The sequence below is a fragment of the Symphodus melops genome (genome assembly GCF_947650265.1).
Source record: "Symphodus melops genome assembly, chromosome: 1".
Classification (NCBI taxonomy): Eukaryota; Metazoa; Chordata; class Actinopteri; order Labriformes; family Labridae; genus Symphodus; species Symphodus melops.
The window spans coordinates 35,136,860-35,164,842 of NC_136691.1; the positions used below are offsets into that span (position 1 = coordinate 35,136,860).

The following is a 27,983-nucleotide window of genomic DNA, read 5'->3' on the forward strand; positions in this document are numbered from 1 at the left end:
AGATCTTACCTAATATTCTCAGGACAGGTTAATGTTAGAACAACAACAATGCCAGGGATGCCTAATAATACAACCCGACTTACTGGCATGTTACTTGCCTTTACTTAGCTCTCTTGCCGACTGTGGTTTACAAAAATATCTCCTCAGGACTGGTGAGAATCCCAAGGGATGACTGGGATTACAGTGATCTGTTTACAGGGTTTTCATTTTTACAATTTTAAAGTTCAACAAAATAGAGTGAAATTTAATGCTTGATAATAGAATATAATGGCTTATAAATGAAAACAATACACAAAAAAAGAATCAGAAATTAAAACTATAAAGCTTTAACAGAAGAGTTTAAAAATATACACACAGCTAAAATCAGTTACAAGAATTAAGAGAAAACTGACTGATGACATTTGTGAGAAAAATACCAGAAATGAATAAACAAAGTTAAGGCATCATCTTTCCCCCTCACTTTCTTTGTTGTCGTTGTAAAACACTGTCTGGATGTGTAAGAAGGTGTTACTCTCGGGTGTGCACTTCCAATAGCACATCATAACTGTTTCCTATAGGAAATAGTTACGATGTGACACGTTTTTCTGGGATTAGAGGCTGAAGCTCCAGCTGCTTTCAACACCAGATGACTTATCGTTACTTAACGGTGCGTGGGATAACAGAACTGAACATCTGAAGCTTTGCTGACATTACATGATACAGCTACATTGCTCACTTGCTGCTTTATAGACTATTATTTGTTAAATCTAAAGATTATTCCACTTGTCAAGCCCCTCAATATTTTTGTATCTTTTATTCTTGAACTTTGTGAATCTTTAAATTTTTCTAAACTAAATAAAACGTTTTGTATGCACCAATCAAGTATGACATTATCTTAACTTGGATTGCATTCAAAGACAATAGAGTGGGACATTTAAATATGATTTAAAATAAAACAGTTGATTTTGTCCCCAGTGATCAGGGCCAGCTACGTATGTGTTAAAACAGAAGTGAATAAACTTCACTGCTGAGCCTTGAACATGTCTGGACAAAAAACAACATCCCAGTACCAAAGTTGGAAACATACATTTGGAGATGGACAAAACAAAGAGAAATAAGAAAATAAGGAGTTAGCTCGGCTTGTCAACATTTCACCTTTCGTTTCATGATGTAAACACACCTACGCCATGTGTGTGTGACGCAAGGCTCAGGCCACCTTTCTCCACCTGGACTGTGTGTCGTTATGTATCCTCTGCAAGCAATTACATAAACCGTATACACTGCTGACTGCGAGGGCTCATCAGCTTACAGCAGAGGATTTTGTAAACTGGATTAGCGGTAGATTTAAACTCTGCATTTAGGTTCAAGAAGTGATAATAATCAGTGAGCCTGTCTGTGCTTTGGGTATAAAAGGCCCATCTGCTGTTGTCTCAGTACAGCTCAGACACTTCGACAGCACTGAAACATTCATTGTTTGTCAGGGAGGATTCACTCGACACAACAGGTAAGAGGATGCTGCTTTTTTGGTACAAACTCGATATGATGGTGCAAGAGGGACTCTGTCTTCATATCCAATATTTACATGTGCTTGGATTGTGTTTTCCCTAGAATGGACTTCCAAATGTTTACCCTGGTGATGCTGCTCCTGGCCTGTGTGGAGCAGAGCCTGGCCTCCTGCGTGGTGGACAGCTTTATGGTCAAAGAGGACTTCGACCCCAAAAGAGTAAGTACAGACATTTTTGTTGTGAAAGTAAACAAGGAAGGAGTCGAAAAGTGACGACCAATATAACGTTTAAGTATATAATTCTTCTAAAATGGGCATGCTAAACAAAGTTAGAATTATCTTCAACATAAACCGCTACATCGTCTGCGTATAACAAAATATTCTACTGTGCACGACAATCAGAGGTTGAGAAATGTAGAAGCTCAAATCCCATTCTGCTGTGCCCAGCATGCACAGACACACAGAATATAGCTCATTAATGCTCAAGAAACATAATCCTATTTATGTTTATTTACTCTACAGTATGCAGGAAAGTGGTACGCTCTGCAGAAGAAGGATCCTGAGGGTTTGTTCCTGCAGGACAACATCTCAGCTGAATACACTGTTGGAGATGATGGTGCGATGGTTGCCTCCTCCAGGGGCAGAGTCACTCTCTTCGGGTGGGTGTTTGATTAGGCCTTTTGACGAGTCTAATTAATAGCAATCTTCATTTTAAACGTTTCAAAAAGGTTTTCATGTAGTCTGACTTTTCCTTTTCTTCACATTTAGGTTCTGGGTTGTGTGTGCTGACATGGCTGCTCAGTACTCAGTCCCCGACCCCGGCAGCCCCGGAAAGATGTTCATGAACTACCAGGGACTGGCCAGCTATCTGTCCAGCGGCGGTGAGCCTCCTAAGTTTTACCTTACCGCATCCTCTCATCCGCTCGCAAACAATTCGGACTAAGATTCTTGCTCTGTGCTATTCCAGGTGACAACTACTGGGTGATCGACACAGACTATGAGAACTACGCAATCACCTATGCCTGCCGCAAGCTGAAGGATGACGGAAGCTGCGAGGATGGATATTCCCTGGTCTTTGCCCGCAGCCCCCGTGGCCTCCCCCCTGCCATCCAGAGAGTCGTCCGCCAGAAACAGGAGGAGATCTGCATGGCTGGAGAGTTCCAGCCTGTGCTGCAGTCAGGTATGTACTCTGGCGTGTCAAATTCAGCTTAACAAAATGACCACCAGTAAAAGAACAAGAAAGTAACTGAACTTACATTTGAAAGATTTAGTTGGACAGTGAACATCCTCTTGCAAGACATGGACGCACAGGATCATATACCTAATTATGTATTATGTACAATTACCTATTGTTATTATCTATCTATTATGTACCTAAAATATTAAAGCACAAAAACTGGATAAGTTCAATAAGAAAAATACAAAAAGCTACTATTCTTATGTTAGAGAGAATATTTGATGTTCTGAATGTTATCTAATAGTACTCCTCTCTCTCCACTCTTTACAGGAGCTTGCTAAACTGCGGCTGAGCTGGAGCCCTTCATCATACAGGATTCATCCTCATTCCCACGCCGAAGATAGAGCGCTTTTCAAAAATCCCAAATGAAAGAATCATCCTGTGAAGTTTTGGACAAACAGATTGGAGAGGATAATCGGATGAATCCATTTCAACACCCATAAAAAAATTAAATGAACCCTGCCCAAATGAAATTATACACCCAAGCCAAATCAAATAAAAACCATTACGGGGTGAGTGAATGTCATGATATCATCAACCGTACGATACTTCTTATGTCACACTGATGGGAAACATCTGCACTGAGAGTTTATCTGTGACAATAAAATTTTATAAAGAAACTTTTTGTTGTGATTGTTTTTTTTTTAAATGTGCACTGGTGATCAAAGTTTACTTATAAAACCTTTGACATTGAAATTACAGTATTGAAACGTTTTAAAATTCAACACATAAAAAAACAAACAGATAGTGAATGTATCTATTGAATAATTGTTCAGATTGTAACTCAGTGACAGGTGACCTGGAGCTTTGTTGTCATCTGTGCCAAAATAAAACATGAATATCCAAACAGCAAAGATGTAGTCATCTACCACTGAAAACAGTCCCTACCGATGTTTGAGTAAAGTTTGCTGAACGCTACCCCAGCTGTCTAATACTTTCAGCTCTTTAAAAAACACAATAACGTTGGGACATGTTTACACCTGAGAGCAGAGAAAAGACAGAGGAAAAAGTGTCAAAGTTGTGGGTTTTTATTTGTTATGAAAATATATATCACCTGCAGTACATAATCTATTTGAAGACTTTAATTACATTTTACTGTTTGCACGAAGCTGACCACCTTGTGGGGTCACACATACAGAGGCTGTTGTCCTCGAAGGGGCCCTGTTCAGATCTAACCTTCATTCTCCTGTCATTCCCCACTCTCACTCTTCCTAATTTCAAACACTATCCTGTCTCTAATAACGGGATAAATAGTCCATAAAAAACATCCAGAAGAAGAAGCTGATGCTCAGTGAGTTCATAAAGTTTCAACTGCACAGGTGTGTTCAGTCCTTTTCAAATGAATGAATCAGTTCAGAAATGAAAGGAGTGAAGATTACTGTTTTAAGATACTTTCATCTCAATTGTCCCAAACTGGAAAAGAGATAAAGGAAAAGGAAATCGTTTTTAAAATATCACTAATTTAATTCTTAAAAATATGACACAGATCAGTGGCCAATAAAGAGCATATTAAAAAATCCAAGTATTCTGACTGAGGTGATGAACCAGAATGATTGTTATCAAATGTATTGATATTGTACAAAACAGTTTAGAAACATGATTTGAAATGATAAGGTGCACGTCTAGGCCTTGGTCTAGAGCTCCTCTGAGTACCTCTGTGGCAGTGAGTACGGCCCAGGTCTACCCCAGTAGTCCACAGCTCGGACTCTGTACAGACCATCAACCTCCTGATCCACTGCAGAAACACAACAAGGTGTACAGTGTTATCTCTGTGGCTGGATGCCAAAACATGCTCTTAAAAGGCTGCATGCACTTTTTCATGTTCAATGCCATCCTAAATAATAATTTAAAAAACTTTACTTATAATTCTTACCAGGAGAATAAACACAAGAGGCAAAAATTGTGTCTTGAGTATTAATTCTGCTGAACTCTTTGTGGTCGGTGGAGAATTCTACTTCAAATGTCTTGATGCATCTGAAAAAAGGAAAGGAAAATCTATGAATCAGTTCATGCATACTGCATGACATAGTAACTGGATTTCAACAAAGACAAAGAGGGGACTGCTGCACTCAATGTGAGGGTCACACCGCTTCACTGAATATGAGGAAGGAAACACACTGAACTTTCACTCCTCTACGACCTCTTATAGAGAGAAAGGAAAAAACAAATAGAAGCAACATTGAGCACCTACTTTGAATCGACACAGAGGTCTGACCAGGCGATCAAGACTTGGCCTTTGGTGATCCTGATGAAGCGTAATCCATTCACCTGATCGAAAGTTTAAAACAGAGGAGACCTCAGGATAATCGCTTTGGGAACATGCAGTCAAGTCTTATTCAGGACTTTTTCTGTTGGCTGTGTTTAGCTGACTTCCATCAAGCCTTTTCATCACAACACAGATTTTGAGTTGCATTCATTCAGTCGTTAATCCATAAACTCAGTGACTGGAGAAAAAGTTTCTTGCTTGTGTTGTGGAAAATTTTACTTCACGTGTACTATGTGGGCTATTTTACTTAGCGCTGTAAAAATGTCTTACAATACTTCATGTACAGTATATAAGGATGTTTTGTCTTCCACCTCCTTCACCCTGGACCGATGTGGGAAGAGTCACCCAGGCTCTTTCTTTAGGGGATAGATTGTGCCCTGCCAGGTGGGCAGTGGCCCTATGTGGCGTGATGGTGGAGTGTTCTATGTGGCGTGATGGTGGAGTGTTCTATGTGGCGTGATGGAAGTGTGTTCTGAAATGTTTAAGTATTCATGTTTGCCTTTTCTCTGGGCCTCTTTCTCTCCTCACCGTGTAAGAGAATGGGTCTTTGAACACTGATTTTGCCTTCGAATAAATGTTCATTGAGACCAGATCGATCTTGGGGTTCTTTTTTGAATACATCTTCTCACTCTTTATTTTCACTCTTTGGTAATAGGAAAAATTCCACAACACTTGTATGGACACAAACATGCAAACGTGACAGAGGAGACAACAACGACATGGGACACAGATGTTGAATGTTAGGTCTGACCTGGTTCGGTGGGGTTTTGGGCTGTGCACAAATATGGATGAGGAGGACTGAGGGCACAGGCAGTTTGGCTTTCAGAGTCAGAGTTTCTCCTGAAGGAAGTTCCCATGGTCCATCAACAAGAGGCTCCTGAGACAAAGACACTTAATGAGAGGATCAATGCACATCTAAAAATGAAACAGGTGATTGGCCATGTTGTAAAAATCTCTGGAAGCAGCATTCAGAACGTTTACTAAAAACTACACTGACCAACATGCACATCGTCTCTGAACACAGTACGTACTCAGTATACATTTCTGTCACCAGATATAAACAACAAGAAATTCTTCCAACAACTTTATAAAAGGTATCAATATCATTGTTGTTATCGTTATAATTATAAGTCAAAAACTGTGAATCATTTTTTGTATTTGCAGTAAACAAAGTCATGGAAGGCCACAGGATTTGTCATGTTGTTAAGCAGACAACATGAACCAATTCAGCACTTTGGAGGATTATTTATACACATTACTGATGTTAAAGGGGGACAATATGGGTTATCTGGCATAAAACTTGTTGAAGGTAAATTCTAGTTTTTTTGGGTCTCAATTTACCACTCAAACTGAATGTCAAAAGACCAATCACTAATATTTGTAATAATTATAAAATGTATTGTTTTTATTTAAACTAATTCAAATAAATGGAAGTCAATAATGAACCATCATATTTATGTGCAATACGCCTTGCGTTCCTGTGATGTTTTAAAACTGTCTCTTCCTCGTGTCCGCATTGAGCTCGGAAAAAGAGCGTTCAGTTTTGCTGCTCCCTCTACCTGGAACTTTCTCCAAAATGACTTGAAAATGTCCGACCTCATTTCACTTGAAGCCTCTGGCTCGATCTTAAAGGACAAAAAACGCGAGGCAATCGGACAATGTCTGTGTATCTGAATTGTAACCTGTCATCACGGCTATGAATGCACTTTATCTGTAAACTGATCTGCTCATTGTAATTGTTGTGTTTTTCTTAACTTATTGTCTGTAAACTGTTTTAATCATGATGTGTGCTGCTGCCCTCTTGGCCAGGTCGCCCTTGTGGAAGAGATCTTTATCTCAATGGGTTAATTACCTGGTTAAATAAAGGTTAAATAAATCATTTAAAAAAATGTTTGTGTAACAAGTGCAGCATTTTTTCAAAAGCAAAAGGACCACCTGAACATCTTTATTTAACATTTAGAAAGAAAAAGCACAATGGATATTGCGAAACAAACATAATGCTACTTTGCCAATATGGCCCTGTCCCGCTGTTTACCTGAACGCTCCGGAGACTTCTGAACTGTTGTGCCGTGGGGAAGTCGGGGCTGCCCATGCTCTGCCACAGAAGGTACGGGTTGGTTATATTGTTGTCCATATAATACGTGACATACACAAGACCTGGATAACAAACAGACTGAACGTAAGGACCTGTTGGACATGATAACAGTATCATTTCAACAGTAGCTTTTTGTTGCTAAAAACCCCACCAGGGTAGAGGTTCTTACCTTTTTGTGCAGTCAGTCCTCTCAGTGACACGGTGACATCATCAGCGTTGGTGGAGGAGCTGTTGTCGTCACTGTTGTACACCAGCACGGCTGCCTGCCAGCTGTCTGAGCCTCCAGGTATTACAGGCTTGTGGCTGCTGGCCAAAACTCCAACAGTGCTGTTTTTGTTTCCTGGCGAGCTCAAAACCTGAGCCAGAACCTGAGTCTCCCCTTCAAGTGGAATCCACAACACGGGAGTCCATTAAAAAGACACATCCTGGATACGTTTCTCAAACATTCACATGGATACAAAACATAGAATTGAAAGGATCACAACTCGTGAAGACATTTCCTTAGAGCTCAATATTAAACCTATAGTGAGTTCTGAAGTAAAAAAAAATATTGTCACCTAGCAAAGCCAGCAGGCCCATGATGGTGAGGACTGGCTTCCTGATCAGCTGCACGTGAGGTGGGTGGGTGTTGTTGACCTGGAAGCGGGCGGTCAATGTGCGCTGGGTGAATTGGTGCGGGTGGTAGCTGAGGAAGGCGTTGTCGTTGCTCAGCAGGGTGTAGTTGATCGTGATGTTGGAGTTTGCCACCAGCAGGTCCTGGTGTTGGTGAATTACCTGTTGGAAGAAGCAGGACGGAGGATTGGTAAAATTAACTGTAAATGTTTCATGAATTAACTGAGCCTGCAAAGGTTTGGTGTTCATTTTCTGCAACTACAGAAAACGTCTATCGCTGAAAGGTACACTTTGAGTCCGGACTTCTTCTATTTACATTTAAATTACATTATATGCTAAAGATGCATCATTCAGTGGTTTTACTACATCGCTTTACTTCACCTTCGCCACCATTGCAGCATAGGTCACATCAGCTCTCCACTCCTGAGGCCTGGACCAGCCCACCAGCGGATCAGCCTCGTCATTGTAAACAGGGAGGCTGCGGAACCGAGGGAAACGCTCCTGGATCTCCTTCACTGTCTGCACCTCCTGCTGGAGGATGGGCAAGGAGTAACCTCCTCCCTGAGAGGAAGAAAAAGAAAAGTCAGCTTGGAAAAAAAGGGGTTCTGATCGCATTTAGCTCATAACAGTGTTATTAATTTAAATCTAGTAAAACCCCTCAAGATATAGTAATATAGGATCACTATAGGATTAGAGTTGTGCCATCTTGGTAACAAAAGTAGATAATTCCATTGGACGGGTCCTCCTATATTTAAAAAAAAAAAAAAAGATATGATAAAGGAAACATAATAATAATAATATTAATCCCACAAGGGGATATTCAGTTTACACTCTGTTTAATGAACATGAACACACACATGCACAAACAGGATGGACATGCATTAATGGACAGGTCGCATAGTTAGGGGGCTGCACATAGTAAGCTAGTTTTTTTTTTGGATTTGCTGCCTTGCTAAATTGCACCTCGGCAGCTACAAGGCCAACTTTCGGGACTTGGTCCGTGCCATGACCCTCCAGTTCCCAACATTATTACGATTATTATTATTACATACGATTTAGGGATTCTTCTGGACATGAACACCCCTGAATCCAGAAAGAAAAGAAAAACACTTTCTATTTGAGGTAGGACGTCAGCTTTGAGTTTCTCATTGAACCCAGACGACAGTATTCACTGCTTGCTGTAAACATACCTGTAGATATAAGTTCAGAGGAGCCAACCTTTTTGTGTAGGGCGATGTAGTCGATCCTGACCCCCGTCTCTCCAGTGAAGTAGTTGGTGCCGTTGTAGCAGTGCTGCAGCATGGCCCAGCAGTACGGTGAGTGTGGAAGAGAGTGACAGGAGTCTCCCGGACCCCCAAACCTCAGGAGGTCGCTGGCAGCACGCAGACCCTCTGAACAGGCATCGTAGTAGTTAAGGAACCCTAAAGACAAGTTTATCACAGTTGATAAGAGAAGAGCAAGCATAGACAGCACAGGTCTTATACTATAACTAGGAATGTGTGATCAGGTATAAATGAGCTAAAAAATTAATTCTATTTAAAGGTAGATAGGAGTGATCAATTCATTACCCATTTTTATGAACTGTCAGAGTTAGCCTAATATAATAATATATACTTGTCCATTTATCCATGGGAAGTGATTTACAAAGCATTGATCAAAATATGCATTTTTGGAATAAAAATGTTAACACAAGCACAACGTGAGATTTATGTAGGAGAGAAAATTTGTTCAAATTCCTTGTTAAAAAGGCCAAATTCTGCAGCTTTGGTTCCACTCACAGACGAACAGATACAACGTGAAACGCTCATGTAGGACGCAATTCAGGTTTACCTTGTACAGACACACTGACATTATCAAAGTCATGGTTGTTCGGCTCGTTCCAGGTTTCAAAGTTCCACTGAGAAACTCGTCCCAGGCCGTACTTGTCTGTGAGTTTGGATCAACAATTTAAACATCTTAACAGAGCCAAGCAGAAATCACATAACACTATAGAACTGATGATCAAACTTTACATTTTCACAAGTTATATTAAAGTTCTTATTTTTTTTCGTTTCATTTTTTAAAAAACTTTTTCAAAACAATAAACTCTGTAATTCACTCACCAATATACCTTTTGGCTACGAGATAAATCAGGTTCCTCCACTCGACCACTTGTGATTTGTCCTCAAAGTCAGTGAAATAGTTTGAGACGCTGCCCATCAGTTCAAATCCTGCAAATACAAAGTGTGGGAGTTCATCACAGATCTGATATTTAATCACATTTGACCAGAAGTGGATTTAAGGACCTTAAATATTACACTAATGGTTTAAGTTTGGTTTAAGTGATACTACTGAAACTTCAGCTTTGAGTTTTCAATGACAGCACTTGGTACAACAGTGCCTCAATCATTTTGACTAAATAACATTGTGAAAAACAACCTGGTTGGAGTCCATTGACCCTCAAGAGTTCAATCAGCTGGTCCAGTTTAGTAAAGTCGTACTGGGGTTGTCCTCCAGTATCTCTGCAACAACATGACCAACACCACTAATTTATCATGGGGGAAATATGTACATGTGTATACATAAACAGAAAAGGACACGTCATCTCCAAACAGATACTTGTTGAATTACAATGATTGGCATGTTTTGATTGTATAATTTAACAGAGGCCCGACACGTCTCCATTTGCTTGTTGACTTACTGTGCTGTGACCAGCTCCAACATCCAGTGAATCCTAACCTGCTGGATCCCTCCATGGGGGACTGAGCCCACATATGCCAGGTTCAGCTGCTGGTCAATGCTCAGGTCAAACTCGTGGGCCCGAGTGTGAGGGAGTGGAGGACTAAACACAAAGAAAAGACTCAATGACATTTTTAGGAGCCACTCAAAATTACACTTACAGGCACAATATATACCAGACTGTCAAGAAGAGGGAAGCCCAAGCCTTCACACTGGGTCTAAACGTCTGTACCATACTCCACTGAAAATGGCCTTTTGAACATTTTTCAAAGGTCTTCACTTAATGCACCCCAATTTAATAAGTATTATTAATCACAGACATGGTAGATTTGGTATGAAATAATAATGCCTCTTTTATTGTAGTTGACCCTTCTCACCGCAGGCACAGACTGTTTGAGAACCTCCCTGCGGACCAAAACCTCACCACATGAGAACACTTTCTCTCTCTGCTTCCAGTCTTATTGTCTCATCCAACCTCACAGTCAGAGAACAACACAGTAAAGTGAAAGCTGCATTTAATGTATTACATGAATGCGAGGAGACTTATACTTTAGGTAATTTTCACAGTAAATCTGCACAGCTCCTCCATTGTACTTTTAGTACATGTTTTTGTTTTTACATTTCTAAATTGCTTTTTGATTTGAACTTACTCTTTGTAAGTTCCTTGCGAGCAGGAACACTGCTGTTTTATAACTTCTATTCGTTTAGTAATATTGTTCTTCACCAAGTCAAATGCCTTTTATGCATATGTTCTTAAAACCGATTCTGAATAATAACACACCAACTTTCTGTGAAAGTGATGACTAGAACATTTCATATTTTGAATTACCAGAAACCAGTGCTTCTCCAGAAGTGTTTAAGTTCTCCTACTGGTTTTCCCACATCCACTGTGAGGACATGAGAAGTGGCTGAAGTCTCGGTTATGATGAGGACTGAGGCAAGGAGAGAAAAAGTTTTCCACTGCATGCTTGCGACCGAACATTGCTGATAAAAGCGACGGCAGGTTCATGTGGATGGGTCACTGAGACACGCCTCATACATCTGAAATATAACGAACAAACAAGCGACGTGTAAGGAAGCTCTCTAGAGCAAGTCAACAATAAAAAAAACAATAACAATTTCCCTCGAGCAGCGAGCTGAAGCCAGTCAGCTGAGCGTGATGACGTTTAATGTACGCGACTTTGATGTAGTTTTCGGGGGAGTGGTTTGTTGCCGTACAGATTATAACATTGGTCTGAAACATTATCAGTGAATATCGTTAAGAGTTTCTATTTTAATTCAGGACTTCATGCATCATTAGATTAACTGTTCACTAGGTTTTCTTAGTGTCAAATAAACCCAAGTCATCTGGTTTTATACACTACATGTGAGGATTAGTTACTAACATTAAAGATTTTATTATTTCTATAGAGACTTTATTGAAGTTACTGCAAGTGTCATACAGTGGGCTAACTGGTTTAGTTATTTTACAGTCGTGCTTCGATTGCATCACCATTTTTTTTATGAAAAGTGAGGACACAAACTTTACAGAAAAAGTCCTGCCAAATATCTCACTTGACCATTACTAAAATAAACAAACCACAAAGAGCTGTTAATGGGACATTTATTAAAAAAAGTTGGGAGAATCAAGAAGGCATGAAAGGAAAAAGATCATGTCATTTACTGTTGAACTCAAAGATACTGTTAAACAGCAACAGTTATACACAACCATTTACACAACCTGTACAAATATTTTTCCCGCAAACTTGCAATTTAAATTCAAAATAACTTAAATAGGTTTCTATGTAAAAGTGCAAATCCATAAGCATGTGACGTCTGTGAGTAAGACCATGGCGACAGAAATGGTGCCTTGATGAGTTCACTGGCTATCAGGAAGTTACCTTGTAAGGCATCACAAGCACATTTCAACATTATGAACATTTACTGACTCTACTGTCTTAATGCACAGTCCTATATACTGTATATAACGCTTTAAATGTACATCCACACCTTGAGTGTGCGTCTTTGTAATTCTGATGCCTTACATTGCATTTCAGCTTTGTAACTAAGCACACTCTTCTCTCATACAAGTCCAGACTGTTGTAATAATAAAATAGTGACGTAACAGATAGACTTTTTTCAATGGAGCATGCCCAGTCCTGAAGAAAACCACAAAGAACAAATTCAGTTCAGTGTTTGTAGTGTTTGCGGTATGAGAGTTAGCAATACAGCATAGCAACAATGAACTGTTACGTGTATGGTAGTGTCTTGAGTTTAGCATTGAAATCACAGTAACCAAAGGCCATTCTGTACAGGATGAACCCAGATATGGTGTGGCAGTAGTTGTCCACAGGTTTCAGGCTCTGACAGTGAGACAGTGTGGGTGAGGAGAGGTGAGGGGTCTGTGATTCTGCACAGTCACAAGGCATGAGGCGACAAAGAGTAACAAACTGATAATGCTGATACTTCAAAGTCTCTACAAGCATCCTCCCCAATGATTGGGAGGGGGAAGGAACGAACCCACGCACGCTATTGGGCCTCTCATGCTTCTGTAATAACATGCAGCCAATGCAAAACAAAATGTGTCATCACCATAATAGAGAGTATTATACAGCACTGGTAACCATGGGTTCTACTGGAAATGTGTTCGGTAAATAAAAAGGTGTTCAGGCATTTGCATTACAAAGGAGAGAAAAAAAAAACGAGCATCGAGTCCTTGTGTGAGTTTGTGATGTTGAGTAACTACGACTTCTGCTCAGCTCCTGCAGAAGACTGCGCTGCGCTCTCCGGTTTAAGGATCTGGTAGGTGATGAGGTACTCTGGATAGGCCTGAAGGAAAAAACAGATGAAGCACGTGAGCGCACACACACTCTACATGGCTGAGGTGAAATGTCTTTCTTTATTTTAAATGTTTAAAACAGGATGAGGAGTCATTCTCATATGCTGGAGTGCCCGTTTACCTGCTCTCCTCTGTAGATAACATATTCAGCATAGGCCAGGCCGTTGACGCTGGGCCGCCCGATAACTGAGTGGTGTCCTGGGGGGGCGTGGGCCATCTTCATGGCACTGAACTGTAGGAAGGACTTCCCCAGAGTGACTCTGCAGAACAGCATCTGCCTGTGAATGCAGACGAGACGACAACGGTCAGTTTTAAGCGTCTCTCTTCACAATACTGCATACGACCTTAAAAACAAAATGGGTGGGAAGTAGCTCGACAGCTAAAACATCTTTCAGTTTTAAAGTTACCTGTGGCACAGGTAGCAGGATCTGTCTTTGTGCGTTGGGCAGCCTGTGCCTCCACCGATACCGTAAACATACTGATTGCTTTTTGAGGAATTCTCTGCAAAGTAGATCCCCGCTCCAAACATCCCTCCTATGTAGGCGTGCCGCTCATCGAAGCCTTTGTGAATGATTGCGTTGATGAACGGGGAACCTGAATGAACGCAGTGGCAGAATGAGATGACATGCAGTCATTCAAATGAAACGCTTTACACAATAACACAGGCCTGGCTTAAGTTGTTTTCTTGAAGGCTTCAAATGAAATGAGGCACCCCTGCTGCCTGACGCAGACGCACACAACCGTTTAGATGGAGGGGAAGGTGGGTGTGGTTACCATGAAACAACATCCGCTCGTTGTGGTGGTTGTGGTTCTCGTCTGCGATCTCCTTCTGCCGGTGGGTGTAACGTTCCCTCAGCTTCTTATTTACCACCTTTTGAATCTGCAGAGTGCAATAACATGTTTATCAAATATCATGCGGAGCTCCAATTATGCTTAACACCACGAATTCACTGTTCAGTCGCTGAAATCATTACAGAGTTCATTTTTCAAGCTGAGCTGAAGTCTGTGCAGGTGCTCTTCTAGTTCTGTGGTTTATTAAATTAGATGAAGAAGAACAGAGTTTCCCCGAGTCAGACCTTAATGATGTTGTATCTGCTGAACACACCACCGGCGTTTCCTCCGTCTCTGTGCTCTCTGATGGTGCTCTGCAACTAAGGGACACACGGCGACAACAGGATTATATTATTTCTCAGGAGCAAGTAGAAAATGTTCTTCTCATTATCTGCTGCGGTCAAATCAAGTATAAAGCACAAATCTATTTTCTTTCTACAATCTGACTCCTTAAATGGATTTAAAACATTTGATCTCTTTTTTGACAGAGCGAACTGGACTCACCTCCTCCTCCACAGACTGGTACTCCTTGTCGTCTGTGGCGAGGTCGATCAGGATGGTGCCCTGGTTGGCACAGTGGAATGTCAGGTAGGGATTGGCACCTGAAAAAAAAAAAGACAAGTGGACATTAGCCATCACAGGACCAACGTCATTCTGAAGAGCAGACCCAGGATTATGTTAAAGTCATCTGACTTGGATGACTATGCATGGTAGATTTTAGAGATGTGGCAGACAGCGCAGCACGATCCTATGGTTTGATGATTCCTAAAAGTAAACAAAACATTTCCCTCTGACCTTGCTGGCCGCCCAGCAGCCTCTCCACACCCTTGATCAGCTTGTGCCGGTGGCCATAAGCATTAATCCCAATCTCCTTCAGCTCCTCGTGACCCATGTCAGCCAGTACGTCCAGGCTGATCTGAGGGGAAAAAAATGAAAGAAAAGTTGAAATACTGATACCAACAACTTGACTCCACTTATTTTGTCTTTTTTGCTTCAACATCCAGCTGCTCCAATGATCACAAACCCAACAGAGTTGTTCTACCGGCTCTACTCTATTCATGGTATTTAAACCCCACACTGACACAACAAAGAATATGATGAGTCAAAACGTTGCAATATGCACATTTATTGAAGTGTCAACTTCAATATTCCTGCAATCAGACTTGTAACTGAATATGTGATGGCTGACCTGCTCCCTCTCAAAGATGTCCCTCAGGTGCTCCAGGCCCAGGCTCTTCAAGAACTGACTTATATTCATGTCCAGCATCGCCACTATATAGAAGAAAAAGACAACAGGACATTAGTACGAAAAAGAAAACTAAATGTAAAATAGAGTTAATGCATATTTTCCTCACAAAGAACTCGTACATTCTCTTTGTCGATACTTTAATATTGTTTTAGCAGCTTTCTAATCTGAGCTACAATCAATAAAGTGAAGACGACAAACTCACGTTCTCCTTCCTTGCGCTCAGTGCCTGTGGCTCCATCTGCCACTCCGGAGCTCCCGCCGGCAGCTGCGGCGGCCAGCTCTGTGAGCGGGCCCGCCAAGTTGTCTATGCTGCTAGCGGCTGACAGACAGGATGGCGTGGAGGCGGGGGAAATGACTGAGGCGCTAACCACTGTGGCCTGTGGCTTAAAGCAGCTGGGAAGTGCGTCTGGAGGCATGGCGTCCATGAGCAGGGCCCGGATATCATCAGCCTGCAGGTCGGACGGACAGAACAACAAGTTGAGAGGAGCCTGATTTTAAGTCCCAGCAGATGACGTGAGTTCAAAGAAAGTTTGCAGCCCTCAGTAAAAACGGATAATAGAACGAGGAGCAATCAGCCAATCACGATGCTATGAAACATGATTGCCACACTGTTTAAGACAGACTTGTCTAAGCTCTTTACTTCTGAATGAGAGAGGTGGTTACCGTGGCCAGGTCCAGAGCAGTCTGGCCCTCTTGGTTCTTCATGGTGGGGTCGGCTCCGTGAGCCAGCAGCAGCGCACAGAGCTGAGTGCGACCTTTCTGTGCGGCCTCGTGGAGGGGGGTGAAAGCCCATTTGTCTGTAGCATTCACACATGTGTTGTACTTGATCAGCAGGGCTGCAATGTCCACATGCTGTAAAGAAGAGAGGCATGAAGGCCCAGTTATTGAGAGCTGAAAGTCCATCAGTCAGACAGAACCAGTGAAGTGACATTTACAGCGTTGGCACGAGAGCGTCTCAAGAAATCTACGAGTGCAAGTCATTTGTTTTTGGTTACTGCGGAGACTGACCCCGTAAGAAGCAGCATTATGAAGCGGGATAAGGCCTCCTTTGTCCTGCGCGTTGACATCAGCCCCATGCTCCAGCAGATACTCTGCCACCTCCAGGTTGTTGTAGCCAGCTGAGAAGGAAGAGCATGAAAATTAAACATTTTGGAACAATTTAGAACTAACATTAAAATATTTTATGAGATCAAGAAAAAAACAACAACCAAGAGATCAGAAAAAAATCCTTCACTTGAAACCACATGAGGAGCGTGTTGTCATCAGTTACCTGCGAGGTGCAGCGGTGTGGAGTTGCGTCCCTGCGTGTCTCTGCAGTTGATATTCTCTGGCGAGCAGAGTTTCTGTACTCGGGCCAGGCAGCCCTTTTTGGCCGCGTCCAGCAGGGCGGCATCCCCCCTCAGCAGGTCCTGGATGTCTGTGTCTCCGTCTTTCACCATGTCCAGAGGCATGTTACCGTCACGATTCTTCTTGGAGGGGTCGGCTCCATGCTGAAGTAAGTTATGCATGACATTATTTTAGGCACAGTGCACAAGTTAATGCACGAGGAGTCACTTTGTGAAAGACAACATGTAATCGTCACCTTGAGCAGCAGTTTGCAGATCTCGTACTTTCCTTTGGCCGCCGCCTCGTGAAGCGGGGTGAACTTCCACAGATCAGCCACATTGACTGAAGCTCCGTGTCTGACCAGCAGCTCAGCCACTTCATAGTGGCCGTAGGAGCAGGCGTTGTGAAGGGGAACCAGGCCTCTGCAGGAGAGGAAAAACACGATGGAGTGTGATGTTCAGATACGTACGGCCGGTTAAAAAAAAAAAATGTTCACATCTTTCTCCTAACTACAAGCAGGTGAGAAGTTTGGGAAAGAACTCACCCTTTGTCCTTAGCGTGGACGTCAGCTCCATGGTGGAGCAGATATTCAACCACAGCCACTCGATTGTAACCAGCTGCGAAGTGGAGAGGAGTGGAGTGACGGCCCTCCAGGTCTCTGCAGTTCACATTCTGGGGAGTGCAAAGTTGCTGCCATACACAGACACATAAATATGATTATTGGCAACTACACAGAGAGGTTAAAAATTATGTTTACAACATCCAAGTGCCAGGAAAATGAGTGCACCCCCTCCAAAAAACAGACTGCTGTGACTGTCGTTGACGTGCAAAATGTCGAATGATCTCAAAATCAACAATGGAAACAAAGTGTAGTCACTGCTGCATATATTTGGCTTGCTGAACTTACTTGCACTGTGTCCAGATCTCCTGCTTTGGCCGCCTCCAGAAACCTGTAGTCCACGTCAGAGTTACGTGTGGGAACGTTTTCTGGGAGAAAAAAACAAAAAAACAAAACACGAAATACTGAAATCTGCATGAAAAAGGACTGCCATACAAAATAGGAAATTCCATGATCAGGGTTTAAATCTGGTGAAAGTCTGAAAAAGAAATATTTATACATCAGCCGACTAAATCTGCCTCGTCTATGTCAAGGAATTCAAACAGTTTAAAGGCCAAGTTAAGCCTAAGAACAAACCAGGCGAGTAGAGAGTGGGATTACCATTGAGAATCTGCTGCACAGCTTCGTTGCCCATCTGAGCAGCAGTGAATCCCTGCAGAGACACGATGGACGGGTCGGCCCCGTAGCTCAGCAGCAGTTTGCAGGTCTGAATGTGACCGGCCAGCGCTGCTCTATGAAGAGGCGTCTGACCCAGAGTGTCCACTGCATTTACCTGGAGACAAAGCCAGTGAACGTGTGTGTCAGCACTCTGTTTGTATTTACCTACCCGACCACTTTTTACCTTTTACACAGCAAATATAAATCCATTTTTAAAATCAGGTAGAAATGAATGGGGGGGAAAATAAACAGACCTTTGCTCCGTGTTTCTGCAGCACCTCCAAGATGTCATTGTGTGCTCTTTCAGCAGCAACGTGCAAGGGTGTCATGAAGCTTGAAGCCAAAACAAAAGTCATGATCAGGCCAGTGCTGTACTCTTGGATATAATGACTTACAGCTTCATGTAGTCAGACATACAGCTGATGTTCTCTCCTGTCATTAGATTATGTTTTCCTGTCTACATTTTAGTCATCCTCTACGATCTCTTTTTAAGTAATAATAAAAAAAAAAAAAGTAAATGACTCACTCTTTATTCTTCTCATTGATGATGGCACCTTTGCGCAGCAGCAGTTCAGTCACCTGCTTCCTCTTGGGGTGGGGGGAAGCCACAGCGCAGTGCTGAAATACACGAGGACATTATATTTTGGATTAGTAAAGCTCTTGAATCTGGGTTGCCAGGTCTCGGCTTGAGTACATGCCAACTGTACAGACAGTCACATACAATTGTCTGAGCGTCCATCATTACAGTTAGCTGTGATTGTGATGTTCTAGAGAGCACTGAGCTAACTCAAAGACGCAGTCATAGTGATAGCAGTAAGGTGTTGTTCTGACCAGAGCTGTCTCGTTGGTCTGAGGGTGTTTGAAGCTGATGATCTCCAGAGCCAGTGTCTTCTTCACTTTGGCCATGTCTGCCTCCCGGGCCGCCTGCAGCAGCGAGTGACCTTTAAACTCATCTACATGACGGAGACAAAAAAAATAAAAAAAATAAAAACAAATACATTAAATAAAACATCCATCTGCTGCAAAGCCTGTATGAATATTTGTCCTTGTGTTCGGTCACACTCACAGGTGAGCCTCTCTTTGAGCTCTGGAGTGGGGGCCATGTCCACTGCACTCTTGCTGTGGCAGTTCAGCAGGGTGGGGTCCGCCCCGTGGCTCAGCAACAGGGAACAGACCTCAACTCTGTTCTTGGACGCCGCCTCATGGAGAGGCGTGAACTGCCACAGGTCCATGGCGTTAACACAGGCTCCATGCTGCAGAAAGAATGGCACGTCAGAGCACAGACAAAAGGCCCGTCTTCTTCAACAGTACTGGACACCATCAAAACGCAAGTTTGACAACTAGGTTTCTATTTTTTTTTTTTGCACATGATATTTTACTAGCAAGCCAATAAAAAAAAAAGAAGCTACACATAAAATGTTGAAGTTGCTGGCTGGACAAACAGGCAAGTCAAAAATTACCCAGAGGCATTTGTCTCAACAACTCTTTGCAATGCTAAAATGTCAACACTTAAGTGCGACACTTGTCGTGGATAGTTTTTTGTTTTTTTGAGTCGGAAGTGTGACTTTTTTTTTTTTTGGCAACAAAGCTTTAGCTTTAAAACAAACTTTTTTCACGCTCTGCCTTACCCAAGATAATAATGGACACAGCCCTTTTTTCATTCAGAACAATAAACGACCCTGAGGGTTTAAGCTCGAGTACAGAAGGCAGACTCAGTCGACTTACTTTCAGCAGGAGCTCGGTGACCTCGAAGTGGCCGTAGGAGCAGGCATTGTGAAGGGGAACGAGACCTCTGCAGGGACGGGACCCTCAGGTTAGTGTCAGACATAAGAGCAGACTGATAAGTTGATTCTTTTCTAAAAAAAACGGCGTCTCACCCCTTGTCCTTGGCGTGAACGTCCGCTCCGTGCTGGAGGAGAAGCTGAACGATGCGGACGCGGTTGTAGCCGGCAGCCAGGTGAAGGGGCGTCGACTGGAAGAGAGGACAGCTGTTTACAGACACAGATCACTGGCTGCTTTTAGAGTGCACTGCCTTCGATGGCCACAGGATGCAAGCGGCTGATTAGGGCCAGGAGCAGTGTGCAGGCTAGGCTCTGTGAGTTGCAGATATGATGATGATGATGATGATGCAAGGGTCAATACGTCTGCGGCTAAACCCGGTGACAAAATTCACTGTCTGCTGATTTTTGCTTCTGTCTGCCAAGTAACTTCAACTGCTTCAACTTCTTGTGTCGACATCAACACTACTTCTTTTCTTTTCCTGGGTTTTAAATTAAGTTTAACGTGGTTAGATGATTAGAAAAGATGGCTAATGAAACTGTTAGACTGTAAAATTCAAAATGACAGGATAGGAGTTACGGTTGGGGGATGATTGCTGGTTACACACTTTTTTTTTTACCTTGAGTGAAGAGCATTCAAGTGAACATTTAGCCAAATGGATAAGAGCACCATATTTGGGCACAACTCAACTTCTCTCATTTTAAACCAGCTAATGTTCAGAAATATAAAAGTATTCATGCACTTATAAAAGGATAAACCTGCAGTTATTGGATTCACATTTGATTAAATGCGATCAACCCCAACCGTAACCAGATGCAAAGAAGCTACATAAAGCAGGTTGAGTGTTTGAGAAAGCAGCTCTGCAAGCTAAAGGAAGATTAAAACAAAAAGGGCTTCATTAAAAAAAGAAAAGAAAAAGAAATGTTAGTCTAAGCAAAGCTGCAAGTCCAATTTAAGTGGCATCTTTTTCCTCTTATCACAAGTCTAGCTCAGGTCAAGCTTCAAATCAAAAAAGGAGGGGCCTCATTCATTTCAGATTTCATGCAGTGACGTTAGTGTCAACCAAGAGGACGAGCTGTCAAATCTCAAGCCACAGCGTTAAGATCAGGTGAGCGGTGAGTCCAATCACAGAGGCGTCACTCAGCGTGGGTCGACACGAGCAAACAGAAGTCGGTACATGGAGGGTTGCATAGCACGACGACAATGACAGGTGAGAAATATCGACCACTCATTACTGCATACCAACTAATCCAACGTGACGCAGACAAATGACAGACACAGATTGAGGATTCGCTTGACAAAATGCAGAGGGGCAGGCCTTCAGGCATGCATGAGTGATCATCCAAAAGAAACCAATGATTAATAAAAAATAAATAATGAAAAAGTAAAGCCAAATCAGAAAACTGGCCGAGTAGCAAGTGACTGAAAGTTGGAGAAAGTGTGTGGGTGAGTGTGCAAGGAGAAGACAGACGCTGAAGAGAGCAGGCAGTAGACATTATGAGCTCCTCTCCAAATCCATAAAGATGACTTGTCACCATGACACCAACCCAACTCACTCACTCACTGATTCACATGTCAGGCACACAGGCATACACACAGAGGAGCGTCAGGGTAGGATACATGAGTGACCCGTACACCCAGGTCCATGATGTGCAATTAACAGTGACAGCCAGCTTATTGGTCAAATAAAACAATGGATTAAATAGGAATGAAACAAACGAGAAAAAAAAAAAAAAAAAAAAAAAAAATCACAACAGTGCATCAATCAAGTGGCCGTTATCAAGGTCAACTTACCAGCATTTTTTGGGATGTTGACTGATCGACAAATGTTGCCAGGGTTACACGGAAAACAAAACGAAACAAAAATTACAAAATGACAGTATCTTTTCAAAGCAAAGTCTTTTCTCCCTCCTTACGCCAATGCAACACAAGAGCTAGCTTTAAATCACTGCCTGATCTGTCAAACATGGGCTGAGGTTATAAACTGGAGTCAGGGCCAGAGAGGAAAGACGCTCTGCTGGAGGGAGAAGTGCTTTTCTCTGTGACATGGTGAACAGGCGAGGACTTCAAATTGTGGCTGAATCCCAGAGCAGATCTGCACTGGCTCAGCAAACTGTAAATATGCTACGAAAAGGCGGCATGTTTCAACATCTGTGGAAGAAAATGTGGTTAGGAATGAATGACAATGCTTTTATGCTGTTCACATGAATGGAAATGTACGGCATAGTTAGCTTAGTTGTTGTTCTTTGTGTGAGTTACTTAAAAAAAAAAATGGAAATAAGGAGACAACGTTTTGAAAGGAAAGATCGACATCTTTTAGACAACAGTTTGAGTTTATACACCAGAGCATGATGATGCCATAAACAATCTATATACTAGAGCCCGACCGATGCATCGAATAAGCCGATGTTAGCATAACAAAGATTATCGCTACAGGCTACTTTTATCACAGATATGTGCCGATATTAGCTGATTTGTTACCAAGTCAAACAACATGTCATTTAAGTGTCATTCTATTACACTTGTAGTTCTCGTTCACCGGCAGTGTGCTATAAAAATGACAACGAGCAGTGATGCACGTACATGCACAGTTACTTTTTGTGTCTACGTTATACTGTGCATCTTTTCCACAAGTGCATTTGAGGGATCGGCACAATTACTGTGTGCATCTATATGTATTTATCTCTCCAGATTGAACATGGATCTCAGGAAGATATCACACAATAGTCCATATCTGATTTCTAATCTCCCAAATATAGATGTCTGAATGCCCCCCCCCCCCAAAAAAAAATAAAAAAATAAATAAACGTGGGTCAGGCCCTATTATATACAAGTTAAAAGAAGGAAAAAAGAAAACAAACATAACTACAGCATTATGATGCAGACGGTGTGCACACTGTGGGCGGACTTCTACGTCACAAAAACACTTTGCACCAGTTGGGGACATGGAAAAGTGAGTATGGGATTATGGATTATGCGTTTCTCTGATTTAGCTGCACAAAATGAATGCTGAGTTAACTCAACCATCTAGACCCAAAATGTTTTTGTTTTGGTGATGTGGGGGAAGCAAATGGATTACAAGGATGGCCTCATGAGATTCACGCACGAGTAATGAGAGAACAAAGAAAATGTGTGTGTTTCACAGCGGTGGGTCCAAAGTAAGGTGGTCCACATAAACGCCCTCTGGCAAATCCACTGACATTAATCCTCTTTTTATCACAGAATTAAATACTTATCCAGTCACAATACAAATGTTTGCTTTATTCTCCTGTTCGTGAATCATCTGACTCAGTAACCCTGTTGCTGATTAATGTTTGGAACAGTTACAATGGAGTAAGATTCGGTAACCCTCCACACACGTGTTTCAAAAAGGTGCTGTGGCGTGTGTGTTTTGTGCCGTACTGTGAGATAAGAGTGGCTCATTTACCTTGCGTCCATCGCTGGCGTGGCAGTTAACATTTAATGGAGTCAGCAGTGCCATCAGCTTCTCTTCATTTCCACTCCTGTAATTACACGGTTGAAAAGACGGAGCTCATTGAGTATTCCTCTCATCAAAACCACCACTCCATAAATCTGAATGTCATTTCACAGGCGGTCATGGTTGCCGAATGGATAAAGTACTGCTACATGGGCTTCAAAGATGACCATATTGGTCTAATTTGACACCCTGAGGATATTTCTCCTGAGTTGCATGTGTTTTACCTGATCCATTGGCTTATTAAAGGTTTCATTTGGGCTTTTTCTGCCTTCATTGTAGAGACGGGAAAGTGGACAGAGTTGGAAATAAGGAAGAGACTGAGTAATGACATTCAGAAAAGGAGCCACAGTACAGATGTGAACCTGTGCCGTCTGTTTGGAGGACTATTGCCTCCGTACACGGTGAACGCACACTAACCATACTACAGCTGCTGCCCCCCCCCCCCAAAGATAAACTTCAGATGAACTTAATAACTGTGAATGTGTGTGAGCTTGTGAGGTAACTTCTTTTTAACAACTTCAACATTTCTCTCCTGCAGTGAGACTTGAATTTGTTTAGCTCTTTGGACGACAGGAAATGTGTGCTTTGATCGAACAGTGTGGCACTTACCTCGCTGCTTCCAGAAGTTCATCCTTCTTGTATTCACCTGCAGGAAAGAAAAAAATAAAAATCTGACCTCAGTAAACCAAACTCTTTCCATACTACTTTGCATGTGGTGTCATTCTTTCGTGTGTGAGCTGGTTACAAATGTTTATCAGGCGATTACTTGAATTAGGCTCACTAGTTAACACCAGGTTGTAGTGTCATAGTTTCGGTGTAAACAGATGATTTAAATATTGTTCACAGAGCACCCTCCTGAAGTGGCATGCTTCATAACTCAACAAAAAAAAACCCACAGAGCAAATAAATAAAACAATAAAATAAAACTAAGCAGAGGTCACTTAATGAATCATTCTCATGCCTTCAATGTTGTTGCTAAATATTGGGTGTAGTGTCATTTTTTCCCACTGAAATACAGAGAGCTCTCCTCTTGTGTTAATGGAGTGCAGACTAAAGGTCTATAAAGGTAAGAGACAGGCAAACGGGGACTGACCGGTGAGAACAGCCTTGGCTGAAGGGTCGGCTAGATCCAAAGCTGATTTGCCATCGGTGTTACGGATGTTTGGATCAGCTCCATGTTGAAGTAACACTGAGTGAAAAATGTAAAAAAGAAGAATAAAAAGAAAACAGTGAAGACTTTAATAGTCATACATCTCTACATCATTAACATACCTGCATAGTGTCAGCACAAGTAAATATCATTTTCAAAACAGATAAAATGGTGTCACCCTTTAGACTTCGATATAAAGTTTTCCCTTTTCACATACCTATACGTCTCAATTAACATAATTATCAGATGTCCCCGTGTTTGAATAATAATAATAATCTACAGGGATCCTCACCAATGCAGACATCTATCTTCCCTTTGATGGCTGCCTCGTGTAAGGGAGTGTAGTTCCAGTTATCTCTGGCATTGGGGTCAGCGCCCTGACACAAGAGGAGGCTGACTACTTCTGCATGGCCGAAAGAGCAGGCGTTATGCAGGGGGATAAGTCCTCCATCGTCTCTGGCATGAACATTGGCCCCAGTTTGCAAGAGGTGCTCCACCACATCTTTTCTGCCAAAACCTGTGAGGGGATTCAAATGCATTTAAATGACTTTTTAGTAATAGCTTATAGATAGCCCCCCCCAAAAACTAGCCCAGATCATTGATCAGTAATCATTCTTAAACACAAAGAGCAATAAAAAATTCAATTAAGAAAAAAAAAAAAGAACTTTTTTGATTTAATATTAAAAACAAAAAAAAGATCAGTAATGATCATGTCTGCAGAGTTAAAGCTGAAGTGATGCTAACTAAACACAAAGCGTAAACTTGCGTTGTGATGCAGATGTGGTTTATCGTACATTTTACACTTTCCTTTGGACTGTCGTGTCAGTTTAATTAAATTTAAGCTCAATAAATGTTCTTTGGCTTTATACATAATTGGGGTTGAGCTCAAGAAATGTTGACGGTCTCCGTCTGATATTCAGATTAGAGGGGGGGACGTCAGATTAGCTTGTTAGCAACACAATGCTGCGTTACAAACCAGCATAGATGTAGTGATGAAATATTATCTACAAAAAAACACAAAGTTAACAGCCAAACGTCGACAAAACATAATAATAGCTAGTTAGCCGTCACAGTATTATAGGTAATGTTGAAAAACAACAAAAAACAACGTGATGCTGCTGTATTATTAGCTTAGCTCATCCGTACCCGCAGCGAAATGAAGGGGAGTTGATTTCCGACCAGCCATGTCCTTCGCGTTTACATTCACCGAGTCGACAAGTCTCTTAACCCGGGAAACATCTCCGTTACGACAGGCCTCGAACAGCTCCCTGAACGCCCCGCCGATGCCGCTGCTCCCGTCAGCGGGACTAGCAGCTCCTGATCCGGGGCTGGAGACGCTGCTGCCGCCGGAGGTTGTCGTGCTGAAGCTCGCGCTGCTCGCTAGCACCGGGGCTGGGAGGTCCGGGGAGGCCACGGCGAGCTCGATCCCTCCTCCGCTACATTCCCTCTCGATTTCCGGAGCTCCGACGGCCGAGGTCAGCAAAGCCATCGGCGGAGAGGCCGGAGGAGCGCCCGAAAGAGAGCTGTTTCTCGGCGGAGACGGTAAAGTAGTTTGTTGTTGTTGCTGCTGCGAAGAGCGACGAGGAACCGCCATTACAGCAGCTCTCGGTCGACTATAAAAGCTGCTCCTCCTTTCCGGTGAAAGTGCCCAGTGTTTCCTGTCAGCTGGTTACTCTGGAGAGTAAGGGGACTGCACACAAACATTTGACTTACTAAATTCACAGCCAGTCAAAGAAAGAACAAATACTACAATACATTACAACGCTTTGTGTGTGTGTGTGTGTGTGTGTGTGTGTGTGTGTGTGTGTGTGTGTGTGTGTGTGTGTGTGTGTGTGTGTGTGTGTGTGTGTGTGTGTGTGTGTGTGTGTGCGCGCGCGCGCGTGTCGAACAGGATGTTGTGATGGTTTCAGACACTTTTCTGCTCCCAAATAAATCTTTATTTAGTACCACATCAAGCAGTCTATCAAATCAAATCACTAACAGCTGCACCTCCAGTCACTAGTCTGTCAAGCTACTCAAGTTCATAGAGGACACTAGACGACACCACCCTCATTGGATTCGAGCTGATGGGAGGCTGACCATCTAATGACCTGGTGTAGCAACAACAACCTAGAGCTGAACGCTCTGAAGACAATAAAGATGGACCACCATCGCCCAGGACCTGAAGTGGGAGCTGAACATCACCTCCTTTCCTGCGCCAACTAAAGCAGTTCAACCTACCAAAGACCATGATGGTGCACGTCTACACTGCCATCATCAAGTCCATCCTCTCCTCCTCCATCAGTCTGGTACGCTGCAGCCACAACAAAGGACAAGTGCAGGCTGCACTGCAGGGTGTCATCCATATTCCCACAGTGTTCCTTGGATGCTTTACTGATCGTTTTGCCGCGCTGCAACCTAGGGTTAATTCCTATATTTTTCAAAATACGCATAATCAATTTACTACTGTAACTCATTAAGCATTTGCTCAAATTATACCAAAATTGGTACAGACATTGTTTGATCAAACTTCACCAAATTTGTCAACAGCCCTCAGTCTCATGTGGGTTTGATGACCCACTGTAGTAAACACCTCCTTGGCCCTCCAGCGTTCAGCTCCATCTTTTCCTAAAGATCTCACTGTCCTACAGTCCTGCTACAGACAGTATGCACTGACACATGTTCTCTCCCATCAAGTCTGGTCCATTGGGATTCCATTCTGAAGTGAAGATAGAGACAGACACAGCTAACGTCATGGGAATAACTTTCAAGTCATTTGGCAGAGTAAATGTTCCCATGCATTTCTGTCATTGGAGCATTGAGGAGTTCTTACAGATTTCAAGCTGAACACATTGATCACACATACCGCTGTGCAGTGTTTGAATGAACCAAACATTTCTAAATCACTCAGATTATGAAGCAAAAAGTCCATAGCAGCTGTTCGTTGGGACATTGTACTTGAACCACTTCAGCCCACTTATCAGTATGTCCCACTAATTACTGTCCCAAAACACATCAAGTGTCCTGTTGTTAATGTGTTACTGCAATTGAGCTACTTTTATATTTACATTTTATGGTTCTAACAGAGGACTCTGTTCACATGAAACTACACTGCTCAAGAAATAAAGGGAACAGTTAAGCAGCAATGTAATTCCAAGTCAATCACACTTCTGTGAAGTCAAACTGTCCATTTAGGACGCAACACTGATTGACAATGTCACATGCTGTTGTGCAAATGGAATAGACAACAGGTGGAGATTATAGGCTATTAGGAAGACACCCCCAATAAAGGAGTGGTTCTGCAGGTGGTGACTCCAGACCACCTCTCAGCTCCGATGCTTTGGTCACTTTCGACTGCTAGTGGTGCTCTCAGTCTCGTGGTAGCATGAGACGGAGTCTAAAACCAACACAAGTGGCTCAGGTAGTGCAGCTCATCCAGGATGGCACAGCAATACGAGCTGTGGCAGGAAGGTCCAGTGTCTCGTAGTGTCCAGAGCATGGTGGTGCTACCAAGAGACAGGCCAGTACATCAGGAGACATGGAGGAGGGCAACAACCCAACAGCAGGACCACTACCTCCGCCTTTGTGCAAGGAGGAACAGGAGGAGCACTGCCAGAGCCTTGCAAAATGACCTCCAGCAGGCCATAAATGTGTCTGCTCAAACGGTCAGAAACAGACTCCATGAG

At 42.6% G+C, this 27,983-nt stretch overlaps 3 protein-coding genes across 4 annotated transcripts; 1 reads left to right on the forward strand and 2 right to left on the reverse strand.

Moving 5' to 3' along the window:
• Positions 1-1,364: 1,364 nt before the first annotated feature.
• Positions 1,365-3,340, forward strand: LOC306831857 (purpurin-like). The gene is made up of 6 exons (XM_079356103.1): positions 1,365-1,483; positions 1,588-1,702; positions 2,006-2,142; positions 2,252-2,364; positions 2,451-2,663; positions 2,991-3,340. Exons 2-6 carry the CDS (start codon positions 1,589-1,591, stop codon positions 2,999-3,001), a joined length of 588 nt encoding a protein of 195 aa, XP_079212229.1. The 5' UTR covers positions 1,365-1,483; position 1,588; the 3' UTR covers positions 3,002-3,340.
• Positions 3,341-3,745: 405 nt separating this feature from the next.
• On the reverse strand, positions 3,746-11,377 carry idua (alpha-L-iduronidase; the record flags this gene model as incomplete). The annotated part of the gene is made up of 14 exons (XM_079366201.1): positions 3,746-4,455; positions 4,594-4,694; positions 4,912-4,988; positions 5,738-5,863; positions 7,022-7,143; positions 7,251-7,460; positions 7,639-7,855; positions 8,075-8,254; positions 8,912-9,114; positions 9,524-9,619; positions 9,796-9,903; positions 10,112-10,194; positions 10,374-10,514; positions 11,241-11,377. 14 exons carry the CDS (start codon positions 11,375-11,377, stop codon positions 4,355-4,357), a joined length of 1,902 nt encoding a protein of 633 aa, XP_079222327.1. The 3' UTR covers positions 3,746-4,354.
• A 620-nt stretch (positions 11,378-11,997) lies between these two features.
• Positions 11,998-26,083, reverse strand: LOC306841337 (poly [ADP-ribose] polymerase tankyrase-1-like). Of its 2 annotated transcripts, XM_079371184.1 has the most exons (28): positions 25,465-26,083; positions 24,611-24,835; positions 24,262-24,357; positions 23,778-23,814; positions 23,118-23,193; positions 21,485-21,505; positions 19,789-19,883; positions 19,637-19,703; positions 18,978-19,164; positions 18,743-18,864; positions 18,438-18,529; positions 18,166-18,244; positions 17,855-18,026; positions 17,543-17,622; positions 17,180-17,325; positions 16,892-17,057; positions 16,580-16,799; positions 16,318-16,427; positions 15,973-16,161; positions 15,512-15,758; positions 15,250-15,332; positions 14,856-14,976; positions 14,565-14,662; positions 14,306-14,380; positions 14,004-14,109; positions 13,637-13,823; positions 13,351-13,507; positions 11,998-13,219 (listed from the first exon to the last, which is right to left on the reverse strand). In XM_079371184.1, exons 1-28 carry the CDS (start codon positions 25,910-25,912, stop codon positions 13,133-13,135), a joined length of 3,789 nt encoding a protein of 1,262 aa, XP_079227310.1. In that variant the 5' UTR covers positions 25,913-26,083; the 3' UTR covers positions 11,998-13,132. The 2 variants fall into 2 exon arrangements, with proteins under 2 accessions (XP_079227310.1, XP_079227311.1); XM_079371185.1 differs by lacking the exon at positions 21,485-21,505.
• Positions 26,084-27,983: the final 1,900 nt, after the last annotated feature.

What these genes read in the sequence shown, in the direction of transcription:
- LOC306831857 (XM_079356103.1), top strand. Translation starts at nt 1,589, where the DNA reads ATGGACTTCCAAATGTTTACCCTGGTGATGCTGCTCCTGGCCTGTGTG. An exon ending in GGCAGAGTCACTCTCTTCGG is followed by an intron (nt 2,143 to 2,251) that starts GTGGGTGTTTGA and finishes CTTCACATTTAG; the next exon opens with GTTCTGGGTTGTGTGTGCTG. An exon ending in CAGCTATCTGTCCAGCGGCG is followed by an intron (nt 2,365 to 2,450) that starts GTGAGCCTCCTA and finishes GTGCTATTCCAG; the next exon opens with GTGACAACTACTGGGTGATC.
- LOC306841337 (XM_079371184.1), bottom strand. Translation starts at nt 25,912, where the DNA reads ATGGCGGTTCCTCGTCGCTCTTCGCAGCAGCAACAACAACAAACTACT. An exon ending in GTTCACGCCAAGGACAAGGG is followed by an intron (nt 19,704 to 19,788) that starts GTGAGACGCCGT and finishes CCGTCCCTGCAG; the next exon opens with AGGTCTCGTTCCCCTTCACA. An exon ending in GAGATCTGGACACAGTGCAA is followed by an intron (nt 17,326 to 17,542) that starts GTAAGTTCAGCA and finishes TGTGTATGGCAG; the next exon opens with CAACTTTGCACTCCCCAGAA.